This window comes from Musa acuminata, chromosome BXJ1-11 (genome assembly GCF_036884655.1).
Source record: "Musa acuminata AAA Group cultivar baxijiao chromosome BXJ1-11, Cavendish_Baxijiao_AAA, whole genome shotgun sequence".
NCBI classification, from domain to species: domain Eukaryota; kingdom Viridiplantae; phylum Streptophyta; class Magnoliopsida; order Zingiberales; family Musaceae; genus Musa; species Musa acuminata.
The window spans coordinates 4,591,274-4,610,102 of record NC_088337.1 but is presented as its reverse complement, the minus strand read 5'-3'; the positions used below and the strand labels follow the sequence as shown (position 1 = coordinate 4,610,102).

At 36.6% G+C, this 18,829-nt stretch overlaps 2 protein-coding genes across 4 annotated transcripts; both read left to right on the top strand.

Annotated features, from left to right (window-relative positions):
* Positions 1-8,724: 8,724 nt before the first annotated feature.
* On the top strand, positions 8,725-9,569 carry LOC103970904 (NAC domain-containing protein 68-like). Its single transcript, XM_009384820.2, has 2 exons — positions 8,725-9,147; positions 9,231-9,569. The coding sequence occupies exons 1-2, from the start codon at positions 8,725-8,727 to the stop codon at positions 9,567-9,569; spliced, it is 762 nt and encodes a 253-aa protein (XP_009383095.2).
* Positions 9,570-10,243: 674 nt separating this feature from the next.
* Positions 10,244-12,650, top strand: LOC103970500 (probable E3 ubiquitin-protein ligase RHC1A). Of its 3 annotated transcripts, XM_065089308.1 has the most exons (3): positions 10,297-10,381; positions 10,520-10,559; positions 11,285-12,650. In XM_065089308.1, exon 3 carries the CDS (start codon positions 11,308-11,310, stop codon positions 12,409-12,411), a length of 1,104 nt encoding a protein of 367 aa, XP_064945380.1. In that variant the 5' UTR covers positions 10,297-10,381; positions 10,520-10,559; positions 11,285-11,307; the 3' UTR covers positions 12,412-12,650. The 3 variants fall into 3 exon arrangements, with proteins under 3 accessions (XP_009382565.2, XP_018675904.2, XP_064945380.1); XM_009384290.3 differs by lacking the exon at positions 10,520-10,559 and having other exon boundaries at positions 10,244-10,381; XM_018820359.2 differs by lacking the exon at positions 10,520-10,559 and having other exon boundaries at positions 10,251-10,381; positions 11,217-12,650.
* Positions 12,651-18,829: the final 6,179 nt, after the last annotated feature.

The following is an 18,829-nucleotide window of genomic DNA, read 5'->3' as shown; positions in this document are numbered from 1 at the left end:
GAACCAAGCCGCGTCGACCCTGAGGCCACGACTTAAGGTTGTTTACACTAACAACTAGTAAACTGGTTCCAACAAAGTTACTAGGACTAGATTCAATAAACTAGTACACGAGCCGAAAGAGCCCAAAAATGGCAAGATAATTAATTAGCTACCATAAAGTTAGTATAAGAAAAAGAAAAAACAGTCAAATACCAAAAGAATAGAATGTGCCAATTTTATTCTTAAAGCTCGTAAAAAAAATATTAGAGAGAATAAAATAATTGGTTGTCCTATAGAATAAAACAAAGTCAAGAATAGATGATTAACTGGTTCATGCACTAAAGTAATACTATTAAACACAAAAAAATATGTCCAATAATAAGATAAATTAGCATGATCAATTGGCTAGTCAAAAATTATCTCCTCAACAATCTAGTTATAGTTGTAAAGCAAGGAAGTCAATTTTTCTTAACACAGCCCAAGGCAACAAATAGATTAAAAATCGTGTATTAATAATAAAAAGCACCAGTGCTGTTAAATAAGAAAATAATGCGAGTTACAAAATTCAATCATGGACTGTTGTGGCCCGAATATCTCCCACAGCACTCAGTAGAAGTACAAAATATTTGTGGTACCAAAATACATGCTACATATTTTTTATGTTGAATCACAGGTCAGAGAACAGCTTCAGAAAATCCTAGTTTATAATTAGGCACCACCTAAAGTTCGAGCTCCACATCAGCTACTTCTGTAGTAGAAAATCCCAGTCCTTCAACTCCAAGAAGTTTATACAAGGAGTAGATGAATGGCAACATTTAAAAGTAGAAGATATAATAATTTTTATACTATGTATATGGGCGGTTTAAGTGGTACTCCATAAATGGATTATTTAAAAGTGAATGATATAATAGTTTTGATACAATGTATTTGCATGGCTTAAGTGCTACAATTTAATTGGATGATTTTAAATCGACACCAATACCCTAAACCCGAATCTCTTCCATCTAACATCATCTACATAGACTATTCACACTTGTGCTTCCCAAAACCCTTTTTCAAGTCCTTATGCATCTCTTGTGTAGGTGTTTCTGACACCCCGTGTCTTTGGTGTCGTCAACACATCTCTTATGACCAATACCCCCTATGCCTCCTCTCACTCTGACACCCTAGATATGTCTATAATGATCAATATTCCCTATGTGATCGATTCAAACCATTACACTCCTAATATCCTTATGTGTCACAGCATGTGACATCCCCCTTATGGGTTAGTTTATGTTAGCATACCATGACATCTATCGTGTATATTATGCATGAGGCACCCCTATGTAGACGGTTTAAGTTGACACATCCCATTACTCATATGTGTCTCCTGTGTCTCACAACTCCTAAGCAGATGATTCAAGTCAGCATGCACTAACACTCTCATGTGTCTCCTACATATATCATCTCCTATTTGGAGGGTTCGTGTCAACACAATTCAAAGCCCTTATGCATCTTCTACGTTTGACACCCCCTATATGAATGTTCAAGTATACACGCACTAACGCACTTACATGTCTCCTACATTTGACCCTTCTATATAGGTTGTTCTAGTTTGTATATCCCAATGCCATCATGTGTCTCATATGTTAGAAACATTTTACATGGGAGGTTCAAGTTGGCATGATATGATGTCCTCATGCATCTCGTATATCCAACACTCCTTATATGATAATTCAAGTCTGCACATTCTAACATCCTTATATGTCTAAGTTTGACATGCCCTATATGGGGGGTTCAAGTTAGCACGTCGTGATGCCCACATGTATTTCATGTATCCCACATCCTCCTATATGAGTAGTTCAAGATGGCACATTTTGATGTCTTTATATATCTCATGCATTTGACACCCCCTACTTGGATTGTTCAAGTCTATACACCGTAACACCCTCACTTATCTCATATTTCTTATACACTAAATATGAGTTGTTCTACTTTGCATCCCTAGACACCCTCATGTATCTTCTATATCCCACATAGCCTATGTATATTATTTAAATTGACATGCTTCGATGTCGTCGCATGTCTTCAACGCTTATGTGAATGTTTCAAAATGATATGCTCAAAGCCCTCACACGTTCCTTGTGTCTAGCACCCCTTATGCAGGTTGTTCAAGTAAACACATCCTCGTGCCTCACTTATCTTGAGTATTCAATGTCTCTTATGTAAGTTATTCATGTCAACACTTCTCGTCACACTCATGGGTCTTAGAGTCTTATGCGTCTCTTATGTTTGAGACTCATACATAGGCAACTCAAGTCAACATCGATGTCACTACACATCTCATACATTTGACACCCTCTATATAGATGGTTTGAGTCCATATGTGCCTTATATCTCCTACATTTAACATCTCTAAGTAGATGGTTCAAGTCAGCATGTATGGATATCATTATATGTCTATGTATGACATATGGAAGTGGATCAAGTCAGTATTTCCTTGAAGCTCTTGCATATCTCTTATGTCTTACACCCATTATATGGCACGATTCAAGTCAACATGCCCTAAAGGCAATTTTGATATGTAAACTTAGCCCTCCGTATTTCATTCGTAACAGGAACCTCAAAAAGGCTCTCTTGTATTGTTGACTATGGGATCATTAGACCTAATATGCTACCACTACACCAAGTGAAGGGACTAATCGATCCACGATTGTAGAACAATCCCCTATAAGGGTTCTTGAGTAATTTTCGAAGATAATGGATTTCTACTTTGAAAGAGGAACTTCCAACTCCTCCATGTCCAAATTGGCCTGAGACCTTTATGAATCTCTAATATCCCACACCCCTTACGAAGCCCTAGCATATCTCCTACATCAAATACCCCTTACATTAGCGATTCAAGTTGGTATATGCCCTCGTGTATCTTCTATGTCCAACACACTCTATGTGGGATGATTTAAGTTAATACATGTCAATGTTATCATGTATCTCTTATGTTCGACACCCTCTATATGAGTGATTCAAATCAACATGTCTTGTGCCCTCAAGTGGCCCTTACATCTAACATCCCAACATAGGCAATTCAAGTGATCATGCACGAATGTCCTCACATGTCTCTTGCATCCAACACCTCATATATGGGATAGTTCATGTTAGCATATTCGATAGTCTTACACATCTCATATGTCTAATGCCCCATATATATGGTGATTTAAATTAGCATGCTCTAATGCCCTCGTGCATCATCTATGTCAAACACCCCCCTATGTGGATGGTTCAATTCTGCACACTTAGAGCCCTTGCATATTAACTACTTTTGACACCTCCTATATGGGTGGTTCAAGTCTTAATGCTATGATACTCTTGCATGCCACTTACATTTGACACCATCATGTATTAGTAGTTCAAGTCGGATGCCTCGATGCCCTCGTATGTCTCTTCCATCTGATGCCCCTATTTGGTGGGTTTATGTCAACCTTCTTTAATTCCATCATGTGTCTCTTATGTTGGACACCCTCTATGCGAGTGAGTTAAGTTGACATGCCCTAGTGCCCTCACATGTCTCCTCCACCCAACAACCACTACATGTGCAATTTAAGCTAACACACTTTAACAACTCCTATATTAGTGGTTCAAATCGGCATGCATAAACGTTATCGTATGTTTCCTACATTCGATACCACCTTATGCTAGTAGTTCAAGGTAACATACTCCAAGACCCTTGTGAGTCCCTATACACTTGTGTGCCTTTTATATCTGACACCCCCTATACAAGTAATTTAAGTCAACTTGCTTTAATGTCCTTACGTGCCTGTAACATTAGACACCTACTACACTTGTAGTCTAGGTTGGTATGCACAGCATCTCCTATACCTAACACCCCTTATGTGAGCAATTCAAGTTGACACATGTCAATTGTCTTATGAATCTCCTATGCATGATAATCTATATGTTGGTGGTTCAAGTTAGCACACTCCAATGCTTTAATGTATCTCCTACTTTTGACAGGTACTACACAAGCAATTCAAGTCTTTAATGGACACCACCTACAAGGGTATATTTAGTTAATACATTCTAATGCACTCACATGTCTCATGCGTCTGACAACCCTTACGATGATGGTTCAAGTCGGCATGTGGTCCCATGCACGGGAAATTCATGTAGGCATGTCTTGAAGTCCTAATGCAATTCCTACGTCTGATACCCATTGTGTGGGTTGTTTAACTTAGCACATCTGATGCCTCGTGCATCTCGTGTGTATGAGTCTAACACCATGTGGGCAGTTTAAGTTACTACATCCTAAATCTCTCATGTATGTCATATGTTCGGCATCCCCTATGCTGATGATCCAATTTGACATATGCCTTCATGCATCCTATGTCACTTATTCATCATGCCTCAACTCTCGCATGTGACTCTTGCATCTGACATCTCATATGTTGGTGATTCAAAGTTGGCACATCCTGACACCCTTGCACATCTCGTGCAATTAACAGCCTCTATGTGGGTGATTCAAATTAACACTCCCTAATTTTTATGTATCTCCTAACTTCAACATGTATTATGTGGATGGTTCAATTCAACACACCCCAATACCTCACGTTTCTCTTGCACCATACATTCTGTACACGGGTTGGTTCAAGTCGGCATGCATAGATACCCTCGTGCTTCTACTATCTTTGGCTACATGGCCTTTCCAAGTAACTTTGATGTCCTCATGCGCGATAGTCCTATGTTGGTAATTAAGTTGACATGCCTCGACGCTCTCAATATGTTCTATGTCTAATACCCTTACATGATGGTTCACATTCACATACATGATACTCTCATGCATCTCCCTAGTGACATCCGCTAAATAAGTAGTTTAAGTTGGCACTCCCTCACGCCTTTGCACATCTTGCATCTCGTGTTGCATGACCATGTCATCAATATCAGCAACCTTTGAGTGGGGATGCACTCCCTCACGCCTTTGCACATCATGCATGTGAGCTATAGTTGTCAAGTTCTTTCCATACATTGCATTCTCGTAGAAGTAGGTAATCCTAAAGCTTTTAATGGTGTAAATGACTTGGTCAGTATATTTGGGCCAACTAGAATTTGACACGTGGAGCACAATCAGCCAAACGTGCCATATAAGCATTAGTTGGAGGATGAAATATTCTCTTGGATAAGTGTTTTTTTTATGAGTATTCTTCTTACTACTTTATAAATATGAGTATTGACTTGAGTGCCAGAGTGATGACGACAAGAATGTTGTCGGTTCTAGTTTTTTTAGTAACCCATGTAATGTGAGTGACTTGTCTCATGTCTAGCAATCCTCTTGAGTGTCAGATTAATGACGATAAGAATGCTCTTGATTCATATTGGCATGCCCGAATAGCCTCATGAATCTTTTGCCTCCAATATACTTTATATGAATTGTTTAAGTTATCACACTTAAGGTTCTTGTGCATTTCATATGTCTGACACTCCCCTATGCGGGTGGTTTACATTGATAGAGCTCTTACGCTCTCCTATGTACTTAATGTTTGACATCTCTTACATGATCGATCCAAGTCAACACTTTTTAATGCTCTTGTGCATCCTAAAGCTCTCGTGTGTCTCCTACATCCAACACTTCTTGCATGGGCAGTTCATATTGACATGCATTAATGCTCTCATGTGTCTCTTATATTTAATACCCTCTAATACCCTTGCACGTCTCTTGAATTCAACGCTCCTTATGGGTTTAAGTTAGCACGCCTCTCCAACACCTAACATCCCTTACATGGTAGTTCAAGCCAACATTCTCTGATGCCCTCAAACGTCTCGTGTCCGATTTCTAAAGTTAAAGTCAACATATCCTTATCGTTCTTATGTCTCCTACATTTAACACCTCATACATGGGTGTAAATGTGAGACGGTCGTAAAGCGCATTAGGAGGGATGATATGACCAATATTTTTTTGGGTCAATCAGAGCTCAATACGTGAAGCCTAATCAATTGAATATATCACTTTAGCACTAATTGTGGAGTCAAATATTGTTTTTTAGAATATAACCCTTACCACTATGTAATATAAGTTCTCAAGTATGCTTTAGGACTGAAAAATTTTATCTTCAACTATCTTAAATTATCTTCTAGATCAGAGTGTTTGCACCAAGCATGCTTTGATGGCAGATTTGTAGATGACTTAGTGACATAAGAAACTTATTTTAAGAAAAGTCACACCAGTATCACCTCCTCAAAGATCTCTTTTTAAGATACAATTATCTTTACGAAGCAGGCGACTTGTGTAATCACTAATAATTTCTCACTTAACATAAATTAATCATTATAAATAATATATTATTTTATTATTAACTTGTATATTTATGAATTATAATTAAGAAAATAATTGAATTTGATTTTTTTAATCATGTGAATAAGATAGGAATTTTGCTAATTAATTAAACTATTAATTGATATATTTCCTAATGAGTGATGTGATTTTAAGAAGTAAATAGTATATATTCCATTTTTATATGTGAACCATATGAAATGAATATTATATTTCTATCTTTGTGTGTGAAAGCAAACTAAAAATAAATTAAAAAAATTAAATATTTACTTACCTTTCGGGAAGATCTATCTTATTCTTATGTAAAGGGGGCTCATCCTTACTCGTTTCTCACTAAGCACAATAGAAGGATTAAGGAGAGAATTATCTAAGGAGATAATCCCGAGGAGAGGATAATCGAGCAAAGGTAAGATCTTCTATTATTTTCTAATTTGTTTTGATTCATATTTTGAAATCACTAATATTAAAATTGTTATGATTTTATATACATAATAATATTTTTAATTTTAAAATTATGATTAATAAATAATAATAATAATCATTAATTTATGATGTTAGAATGATTATTTGATTTGTAATGATCTTTTAAGCTTAAGTGAATTTTAATATTTATTTAATTATTAAAATTCTTATTTTTAGATTTATATAATGTTCTAATTTATTTGATTAGATATATCTATGTTTCAAGAATTATGTATGAATTTTTATGATTTAATTAGTTTTAAATTTAAGATCATGAATTTAAATCCTTTAATTTATATATTTAAGTTATTATTTGATAATTTAAAATATTAAAATTTAATTTGATAAGAGGAGTCTAATTGAAGTCTCACTTGAGTCAAATTGATCTGTCAAATCGGGTCAACCCAACCCATGTGGTCATGCACAACCTATCTCATGTGGTCAAATATAAGTCACCTCATATGAGAAGGTATAACCCAACCCATATGGCCAAACATGACTCAACCCATGTAGTCAAGTAATAGCTAGCCCATGTGATAAGATATGATCTAACCCATGTAGCCAGGCATAGCCCAGCTCATGCGGTTAGGTATAACCCAATCCATATGGTTAGACATGACCCCAACTCATGTGTCTAGGCACGACCTAACTCGTAAGCCAAGCATGACCTAGTTTAGTGATAAGGCTTAACCTAGTTCGTGAAGTTAAGCCTACCTAGTTATGCGATTAACATTAGACACATCGTCGCTCCTCTCTCTAACATATTGTACATTAACCTAATCTATTACCTAGGACAAGCACATGTGGCACATATGGCCCATCCAAGACTTAGATGGGTCGGTTTGGTTTAAGATAGCACTAATTTACTCTCCCTAGTTTAAGTTTATTAATTGATTGAATTAGATATATTTGATTGGTTAAGGTCGGTTCAAGGTGATTCAAGGAGATTCTAGATCAACATGACTAGTTCAAACCTACTTAACTTAATCGAGATCAATCAAATGTAAGTTAAACTAACTTAAAGGTGATTCCATACTAATTATATAAGGATTTGAGGTTGATTCTATTATGTCATAATCAATTTGAGTTTGATTTAATACAATTAAGTTATTTCAATTAGAGTTTTAGTTGATTAAGGACTATTGAGAGAATAAAGTTTCATACCTTTATTATTTGATAAACATAAATATTTTATCTATTATTTAAAAATAATTATTGATTTTTTATATTCTTAAGTTTATGATATTACTATGATCGTTACCGTATAATATATATATATATATATAACTATATTAGTGATCCATATTAAAAGTATAATATGTGAAAGAAGTTACGGTCCATGCATGAATGAATATATCAAATTTGTAGTAAGTGGTTGATCCATAATTTTATTTATTATATAAAAAAAAATCATTATTTTTCTTGTGTATAACTTTATGATACGATGAATCTATATATTATTATTATTTTTTAAAATTATTAATATTTATATATGTTTCAAAGATTATTATTTTTATAATTTTTTAAAGATTCCTACCGACATATATAGTTATTGATATATTTTTATCTTATATTTACTTTACAATAGATTTGAAGTTTGGGGAAGAGACTTCTAACAAATAGAGCTACACAGCTCAACGATTTATTTATTTTTTTTTTTTTGGTGCATAGTTCGATTTTGGAAGTTCGCCTCGTCCTCCTATTCGTGAGACGGCACGCAAAGCCTATTAAATTCCATGTGGGATAAGGCACGGTGACGGATTTAAGTTGGAATAACTAGGAAATAGCCTTTTTACAAGTGAACAAGCAATCAGCTAGTTTCTACACCATGAAACCCAGTTAGGTTGTGTCGGACGGGAGATTAGTCTTCAGCTAAATTGTCGGAGTCCTGTCGGACACAACAAAGCCACCTTCATGTGTCTCTATATAAGGAGGAGGAAGGCCGCTAGCTGTCGTGACCGGCACTCTCCAAGCGACCAATGCTTCCGCCGGGCTTCACCTTCCAGCCTTCCGACCAAGATATCGTCGTTCACTTCCTCCTCAGGTGGATCCATGGCCTGCAGCTCTGTCGCAATGTCGTCCAAGAGGCCGACGCCTACGCCCGGGAGCCGGAGGCGCTCCTCCGCGGTCGGCAGAAGGCCTACTTCTTCACCACCCTCAAGCCCTCCAGCCGCAACTCCTCGCAGGTGGCCCGCAGGGCCGGGAGGGGCACTTGGATGCTCAATACCAGCAAGCAAGGCGATCCCATCAAGTTGGCCGTCGCCGGCGGGTACAAGGTCATCGTGTGGTTCAAGCGCCACCTTTCCTTCCACCTCGGCAACGCGAAGAATTCCACCGGCTTCGTCATGGACGAGTTCGCGCTAAGCAGTAGTTATGCTCCATCCAATGCCAAAGGCCGCCCGGTGATCATCTCTATACTCCTGTTAGTTCACTTCTCGTTTCCTACAACCGATGTGCTCCTTATATATGTGCACACGGATTGCAGGGTCAAGAGGTATTGTGTGTGATAAGACAGACCCAGAGAGCCATCAACGACGCAGCAAAAAGAAAAAGACAGCAGCTTCAAACGTGGTCGCCGCCGCCCACCCCTGCCGCCGGCGTTCGCAAAGTGTCCAACGCGCGTCTCCAAAAGCTCCAGCTGTTGTACATCTTTAGAAGCATGAAACGATGGGGCTTGACCACCTCCGAGGAAGAAGCGCAGTTAAAGAATTTGATGCATGATCCGCAAGTAGATGAGAACCACCCAACGATCAAGAACATGGTTGCACAGTTTGCGGATCGAGCCAGCCAACTTGATTCGATTCAGCAGGGTTGTCTCTCTTGATCACTCTTCCTTTCTCCTTTCTCTAGCTAGTGGTTTAGGTGTTAGATTTGGTTTGTGGCGACAAGTGTTTTAGGTATTTTTTCGAAGCATCAAAAATATTGTAACTAAGTTTAATTTTCAATTAACTCGTATTGTATTTTTTATATTTTTTTAATAGATAATAAAATTAATAAAATTCTATTCAAAAACACTATAATGGATATGGAAGTATAGTTTTCTTATATATCCTTTTATTCTTAAACTAATAAAAAATATATTTTTAACCTTATAAATGATGGTAAATTATTTATATTATCTGTTAAGTCTTTATTCCTCAGTTTATAATATTTTTGTACAGGCTTATCATGTTACCAAAAATACTTATATATTATATTTTTAATTATAATATAAGTTTAGGAATAATTTACTTATTCCCAAATTAATAAGAATATCTATTTTAAATTATTTATATTATATGTTGTGCCTTTATTCTTCAGTTTATAATATTTTTGTTTAGGTTTACAATGTTACCAAAAGTACTATAATTTTTATTTGAAAACATTGTAATTAGACCCCGTAACTTTTATATATTTATATTTATATTTATATTTATATTTATATATAGGTTCACGTTATGGATTAATCCTCTTTGATATCAATCATAAGTTAATTTGGAGCAAATCGGACGGTCCATCACGAAATCGTCAATCGATTTGTACGATCCCGTGGCGGAGAGCGAGGAAGCCCTCTCTTAGCTGTGTCGAGTCGACAACCGGCGTGTATTCGTAATCTGATCTCTCTCGGCGTGGATTTCATATCTCCTGTTGCTCGAGGTATAGTTGATTTTAATTTGTATTTTTTTATAACACTTGTATTCGATCGTGTTTCCAGGTAAATGAGCTCGATTTGGCTTTTTTTCTCTCTTTACCGATTCCCTTCTTGATTTGATTTGATATGACTGCTATCATTAGGATTTATATGAAGGAACCGGAGCAAGATTGGATGACCGGAGTTGAGATCTCGATCCAGGGTTTCCTTTTCAATATATTGTCCAGTTTAAGAGTAGATTTCTATTTGTTCCCTTAGTCTTTGTTTGTTCTTTTGGGGGCAGTAGCTGGACTAAACTTGATAGTTCATGATCTAGCAAGAATTTTTCCTCGGTCATTTGGTGAATTGATTTTTTTTTTTTTGATGGGAAGTGGAAATGTATCGGTCAAATAATGTCAATTTGCCCTTTTTTTAGCCCTGATTTCAAGCTGATCTTTTCTCTTATGCTGTATCAGCTGTTTAGAATTAGAGTTAAACGTCTGTTTGAATTTTCAATGGATAAAACATCTTCTTTGATGTGTAAAATATGTGGAGTATGAAGGGTAATCTCTGGAGCGTTTGCTGTCACTAGCTTTTCATCTTTATTATGAGTCTGCTGCATATTGATTTCTGATACAAGCAACAGAAATTTCCTGAGAAAACGATGGCATCTAATTTCAAATGTAGATTATTATTTACAGTAGGAATTATCGTTTACTTAATTCTTTATGCACACAGATTAAACTAAAACGTAAATTTAACCCAATTTTAGTGTGCCTGTTGATTGATGCTATGGATTAGGTTGTTTATATATTTATTTTTTTAATTGATGTTTGAAATGTATCATAATTTTGCTTGCAGTGAAGTGAAGATTTCGAAGGATTTTGCTTTTCTTCTTTGCTGATCTTGATTTTGGTATTGGTCGTTAGGTTGAAGTTGAAGAAGGTGGAAGATGCCAAACAATAGTACACACTGGTGTTACCAGTGCAGGCAAAGAGTAGAACCTTGTCAGAGGCACATGGTCTGCCCCATTTGTAATTCTGGTTTTGTGTTGGAACTTGATGAGATAGATGCCACACCGAGTGACCATGTTCGGGTGGATCCTGATGCTGTTCATGATCCATGGATTAGGATAATGGAGGCCATGTCTTTTTTGACAAGGAGGAGGAGGGTGAGAAGTAGACATCATGGTGGACTCATTAGAATGCTCAACGTGAATTCAGATTTTGGTATGGAATTTGGATCAGGCCCTTTGGCAGTCTCTAGGGGGTTTCAGATTCCAGTTCATGAATCCGAGGGCCATGGATTGGACACCTCCCTTAGTGGGCATTATGGTGTTGGAATTAGACAGGCCGACATGATAGACTCTTTTGTTGAGCCAGGCCTGGATGAACTGATTGAACAGTTTATGCAGAATGATAGACATAGATCCATGGAAACCCTCCTTAACAGGCATTATAGAGTTGGATTTCGACAGGCCGACATGGCAGACTATTTTGTTGAGCCTAGCCTTGATGAACTGATTGAGCAGTCGATGCAGAATGGTAGACATAGATCCATGGACACCCTCCTTAATAGGCATTATGGTGTTGGAATTCGACAGGCCGACACGGCAGACTATTTTGTTGAGCCAGGCCTTGATGAACTGATTGAGCAGTCGATGCAGAATGATAGACATGGAGCTCCATCTGCATCACGATCATCTATTGATGCTATGCCCATCATAAAAATCAATCAGAGGCATCTTCGCGTGGATTCGCAATGCCCTATTTGTCTGGAGAGGTTTGAAATAGGATCGGAGGCACGAGAGATGCCATGTACGCATTTATATCACTTTGAGTGCATCATCCCATGGTTAGAACAGCATAACTCATGTCCAGTCTGCCGCTATGAGATGCCAACTCAGGGTTCTGGTAGTTGGAGTTCAAGGTCAAGTGGTCAAACTTCAGGCAGTAGTTCAAGGAACAGTGGACAACGTCTAAGGAATCTATTGTCAAGCATGTGGCCTTCTCACTCTTCAAGCTCTAATTCTAATTCTTATTTGAACCCAAACTGAGGAATCATTCTACTTCTAAGTATGATCATACCAAATGGGTTGCATACTTTGGATAGCTTTGATCACTGTTGGTCTTTGGCCTTGTTAAATCATGTTGTTTTTCTCATCTTTTCAAATTGTTGAAAATTCAAATTCCTGTGAATTTACTTGTTGGAAAAGAAGGGTTTTCATATCAAAGAGTGGAGGGTGGCTGGTGCTTTTACGCTTGCATCTTCCATCCAAATGGTGTGCTTTTTCTCGTTTCTTCTTCTATCCTTGTGCTGAATTTATTATGTGCTATTGCATAATGTGGTTCATGTTTGAGCAGTAATTATAGTTTTGAAGAATTCAATGGGGAAAGATGGGTCTCATATGGAAGTTACATTTAGTTTTTTTTTTTTTGTCTGCTTGCACCTTTGATCAGTCTCCCAGATTTTGTGGATGATTGGTTTTGATTAATGTCAGGACATACCTGAAACTTGTGAATTTGAAGTTGAAGAAAGTGTTGCTCAGATTAATCTATGACTTGCTATTGCATGCAGCAATACTTGTGTTTCCTACAAACTCTTCTTTTTTACTGTAATTGTTATTTGTTACTCAAACTTAAAGATAAGGTGGCTTGCAGGTATGAAATGCAATCAATAATGGATGCACTTGGTGTTGACTTGAGCTTACCCAGTGTTGTTATTCAGCATGACCATAAATATGCTTGATATCTATTCAATCAGCAAACTGGACCTTTTAGAGATGTAGTAATTAGCAGCATGCTGCATCCAGCAACACAATGATATTTTTTATATTTTAGTACTGTGATATATTGTTTGTGACTGAGAATGCAATGTTCTCTCTTGTTACATGCAATGGTCACTGCTCCAAGTCCAACTATTTGTAGAGTGCTACTATCCAAGCTTTCCAGCCTAAACTGTGTAAACTTGATCTTTTGTTGTCATTTTCTTTTGTCCTCTCAGTTTCGTTCTTTATTTACCTCTCTCATTGTCATTCTTATTATTTATTTGAATTCATTTATAACAAAGGGATTCTTCACAACTATATTTATAGCATAATTTATATATTTTTTATCTATTTTATAATTTAAATATTTTATGTTGAACTTGGGGTCCATCATTTGATCCATTGCTCCAACCACTGAATGGATCGTTCTAGATTTGGCCAAACCAATGTCAGAGTTGCAGAAAACCTTTTGTGTTCCCGTAAATTGTTTGAAGTATTTACATTATTCAGTTTGGTAAGGAAATACGACAGATAGGTCAATTAAATCGTCAAATAAATGGAAAGATTGAAATCAAGAGCTGCGTCTTCTTTTTCCAATCTCGTGCTACTTTATCTACTGCTCGCCGAAGAGGTAGGAAAGATTGGTTGATACAGTAGTTTAGATGTAGATGGCGGAGAACAGAGACCGGTAATCACTGCCTCGGTGGTCCGAACCCCAAAACCATTCCATGCCCGTCTCCAACTGGAGTTCGGCTATCTATTACAGGCTCAGGTCGGAATTGAGCTACGTTAAATTTTAGTCCCACATTTCTGGTTACGTCTCGATTGCCAGTTGGGTTTATTAGTGCAAGGATGATACGATTCGAAGTGCTTTGATTCATTCTGAAGCCCTCAAAACTTGGATAAAATGTTTCTGAATTCGTTTGCATTTGAGTGAAATGGTCCCCTTTTTTTTTCGATTCGATCGATTTTTGTGTTTTTTTGGTTTTTGTGGTTGATTTGTTTCCGGTTCTCAACCAGGTTCGTTTTTTCTGATCTGATCTCCCTTTTTTGTTGTTTCTTTTTTGTTCTTCTGTTCTCGATAGAGAGTTTTTGCGCCCTTTGTCGTTTTCAATCGGTTTTCCAGTTCCAGTTCTGAAACCCTAAAAACTCGGATGGGATGGTCCTGAATTCGCTTGCATTTGAGGGAAATGGTCCCAATTTTTTTTCGATTCGATCGATTCTTTTGTGCTTGGTCTGTTTTCCGTTTCTCAATCAGATTCTTTTTTCCGATCTGATCTCCCTTTTTTTTCTGGTTTCTTTTTTGTTCTTTGGTTCTCAACAGGGTTTTTCCCCCTTCTCGCTCGCAATCGATTTTCCAGTTCTGAAACCCTAAAAACTTTGATGGAATGTTCCTGAAATCGCTTTCATTCGAGCTCCACCTGCATTCTTTACACGCCAGTTACGGTGCTACCTGGGATTTTGTGATTTGTTGGTATGTTATGCACGAATACCATCGTCTTTGTATTAATTCGTTTGGCTTCTGGATTTGGCCTCCATATTTATCTGTCTTTTCTCAACGGTGGACTAGAAATCTACTAGTCTTATTCTTGATGATATGATGTATTAATCTTCTTTGGAGTAACATATGTTGCTGATTATTATATAATCATTTATATTACATCAGTAAATGGTTATATTTGGTTTAGGAAGAACTTTTTACTGTAACAGAACACCTTTTCTGGAATGTGAATAATATGTGCAGCTTCTTTTGTTATTCAACTCTCACATAGGGTTTTGATCGTCTCTTCCTACTTCTTTTGTTGAATGAGGTTAACTAGAATTTATAATACATCGCCATCAATTGTGAACTACATTGCAAGGCTCTCTACCACTTTACACTTGGTTGTACAAATATATTGCTCCCTTCTTGAACAAACATTTAATTTCGTGGTGGTGTTCATTCTCTCCTTAAATGATCACTTATTCCTTGCTTCCTTAATATGAGTCCTTTGCAATTTTTGTATTTTAAGGCTTCTGAACTGCAATCTTTATTTCATTCATCAAGCTTGCTCATATTTCTTGTGTGGAATCGCATGAGATGGGAAAAACATAACAAACTTGGATATCCATCTGGTTGGGAAAGATGGATATAGCCATGGCCCTTCCCAAGACCTTGACAACTGTCTAACCAAAAGATTCACTTGAGTGGTCCGAGGGGAAGAAGCAAGTTATTCTTTGGGTTTTGTTTATCTAGATTGGAAACTAAGATTTAAGCAAAAACATGCTTGTAAAAACTGATAGGGATCCTGGTCTACTCTGAGTCTCATTCCACTTTTTTCAATAAATATTCAGACGAGGTGCACTTTTGTGTTAGTAGATAAAATAATATTTAGAATTGTACTTAAACTGGCCATCTCCTTTTAAACATACTTTGTTGTGATGAATTTAGAAGTAAAGACGAAATGTGTATGCTGTTGAAACTGTGAAAGAACAATGGAACACAATTCTAACTGTTTTTGCTCAAATCCAATGTTGGTTTAATCCATGGAAGTCATCCATCTGCCACTAGCTTTCTTCATGATTGTCTTGTCAATCAATTCTTCTCATTTATCTTTGCCACATGTGCTTGATTTTTCATGTGTAGCATTATTTGTTTCTATGTTTGGATTATCTAGCATTCGAGCCTCTATGGTAATTTAAACAAGATAAAACTCTGCAGTGCAGCTTCTGAGTAGTACGCTTTGAATTCATTAGACCTGGTGTCTGAATTTATTGCAGTAGTCTTGCTTGACATAATTATGACTCTAAAAGAGCAAACATTTATAGTTCATTTGCGATTTTATTTTATTTTGTTCTCCTGTCAATCTATTTCCATTTCTCAACCATGATCTTGTAATTTCAAAGCATTTCACGATATAATTGTCCACAAATATGAGATTATGAACACACTGTGATTTACTACAGAATAGTTGCTGTGGAGCTTCAAGTTCAGGTAACAACTCTAAACAAATTAGAATTGTTTGGAGTTGCTGCAATTACAACTTTAAGAATAACTTTGGGAGTGTAAAAAGATTAGTTCCATATTGAGGTAAGTGGTAGAGGAGGTAAAGAATGGGTCAAGGTCTTTTATGCGAAACCTTCATTAACGATGGTTAACAAATTTACTTGTTTTCACCTTTTAAGTTGTTTGGGGATTGCAATTAAATATAGAAGGTGCCTTAAAGTTGATTTATCATGGATCACTGTTGGTGCATATAAACAAGGATGTAGTATCTTCTTTTACAGTGAAATACTTACCGAGTTGTTCAGTATCTGTTCTCTATTATTGCTTTTCACAAACTTTCATGATTATATAGCTTGTGGTTCTTATATATGTTTTCAGTTAAACAAATGCATGTAGATTGTGAAAAACAATGAATATGCTACATTTTTAATAGCAAAGGCAGACAGACATGTCCAGTAGCCCATTCTGTAGTTTATGATTGTGATTAGTAGTAGAAGATCTCCCTGTCATAAGGTTGTTAAAAATTCATGGTTAAAAATTTTGACAGAATTCTGATCCTGCTTTTCAGCATTGCTCACATCAGTTTGCTCCGTAATTATAAATGCTGACCATATTGATTAATATTTTTTTTGTTTATTTAGCATAGGCTATCTCATTCCTGTCTCCATCCACCTTCTTTGGATTGGTCATATTTAGATTCAAGAGAAGCATAAATTGCGTGTAAAATTTTCCTCTTTCCGGTATATGAGCTACTGAACCAGATGGAATATATCACTAGGTAGCATTCAATTTTTTTGCATGATTGATTTTGTGCGGTAACTTGATTCATGGTTTGCATTCCTTAGTTCTTGGTTTGAGAGTGACAAACATGCAACAGGCGAAAATAAAAGAAAAAAGGTCAATGATGAGGAAGACAAATTTGAAAAGATCTCAAACTGAACTTGCAAAGTTTAAGTTTCTCCAGCAATTTTGAGATCACAAAAGTGATGTTTATTAATTGGTGTCAATTCATGCAAAACAGAACCCTAGATAAAATCTGTAGGGTTAAAGTTAGCCAATTTGGTTGCAGAAACTATTTTCTAATTCAAAAGCCTGCTATATGTGTTATAGGACCTGTTGATGTATGCTTATAAATGCCCATACATGATTGATTCCTACGACCAGAAACTTTGCTTAATCAAGTAGATATCTGCATCAAGGTTTGCAAGTTCTTGTGAAAAATATAATGACTCCTAGGCAAATAATTGTACAATAAAAAGTTGTATTCATTGCTATGTCAAGAAAATGCAGCAACAAAAAATATTTGTAATGATTCTTGGGTATTTTAACTAAAAAAGTTATTGGTGCTTGGTTTTAACCAAATGGCACCCCCTTAAATAATTTTTAATGAAAGAAAACATTAAAAATATGCTTGCCTCTAGAGAAAACGTCCTCACTGCTTGTTTAGCACCCTTGTTGCTCGCTTTCAGCGAGGGTCACATGAGTGGGGTTAGTGGGCTCTCGTCTTCGATTACGAGAAAAATGGAGCGATAGATGGTGATGTAGACGATGAGCTTCTTTGATCACCGAGGAAGGAGGAGATGTGGTCGTGGTGATTGTAGTCTTATTGAAAGAGGTGGGTGGTGATCGTCAATGGGCACCAATATCAAAGGTGTCATAAGTGATAAGAGAGAAGAGGAAGGAGACGGGATGAGAGGCTCCCGTCACTCACAAAGGAAGAAGGGGGTGATGATGGTAGTTAGAGGTCGTTGGTGGAGATGAAGGGTATTTTCATCAAATCGATGAAAGAATGATGTCGTCGATAAAAATTATTTATGGGGCATCATTTGGTAAAAGTTCAACATTGGAATTTTTTTTTACAGTAAAAAGTCCATGATTGCTTTTATATCTAGCTATTCTTATTACCAGTGTATTTTTAGGTAAAACTTTTTTACTATATGCATAATGAGTGAGGAAAGCTGTATGTCTATTTAGTAGTAAAAACCTCACTTTTGTCGGTTGATTGGCTAGACAGTGTTTGGAGGTGAAGACATCGCATGTGCAGTAGAAGCCAAATAGCCCATGTTCCCTATCACTTTCAGTACTTCCACAGTGTCGTCCTCATATCATTGCAAGCCCCCATTATTTCCCATGCTCACATGCAGGGGACATTTTTTGAAGCCACACAGCAAAGACTTCTTTTTCTTGTGCCACAACCATGGATAGTGACTGATATCCATCAGTTGACTAGCTTCAGAGTCTTAGATTGCCTAGCTTGATGATGCCTGTCTAGTCCTCATTCTCACTCTGGGATATTCACATGCTGACTAGTACTGAGCCCTCAAAGGGATTATTGCATTACAGCTACTACTTAATTGTGTAGCATAGATTAACAAGACACATTCCTCATGTGGCAAACACCAGCTGTAATGGTCCATTGATGATGATGTTGCATCCCTCAATCATGTATATCATAATCAATCTAAATGTTAATACCATAATCAATCTAAATTTTAAATAAAAATTATATTTTCGTGATCTAAAGCTTTCCTCCATTATACAAATGACCATTAACAAAAACATTGTTTCGGTGAATTAAATTAAACCCGTCTCTGTGTGACACCCAATGATCTAATAGATCGGAATCACCTATAGAAGGAAATTTAGGAGTATCTTATTATATGTTTTTTTTTTAATTTCCTTCATTCATATATTAAATTACATGCACTTAAACCCAAGACC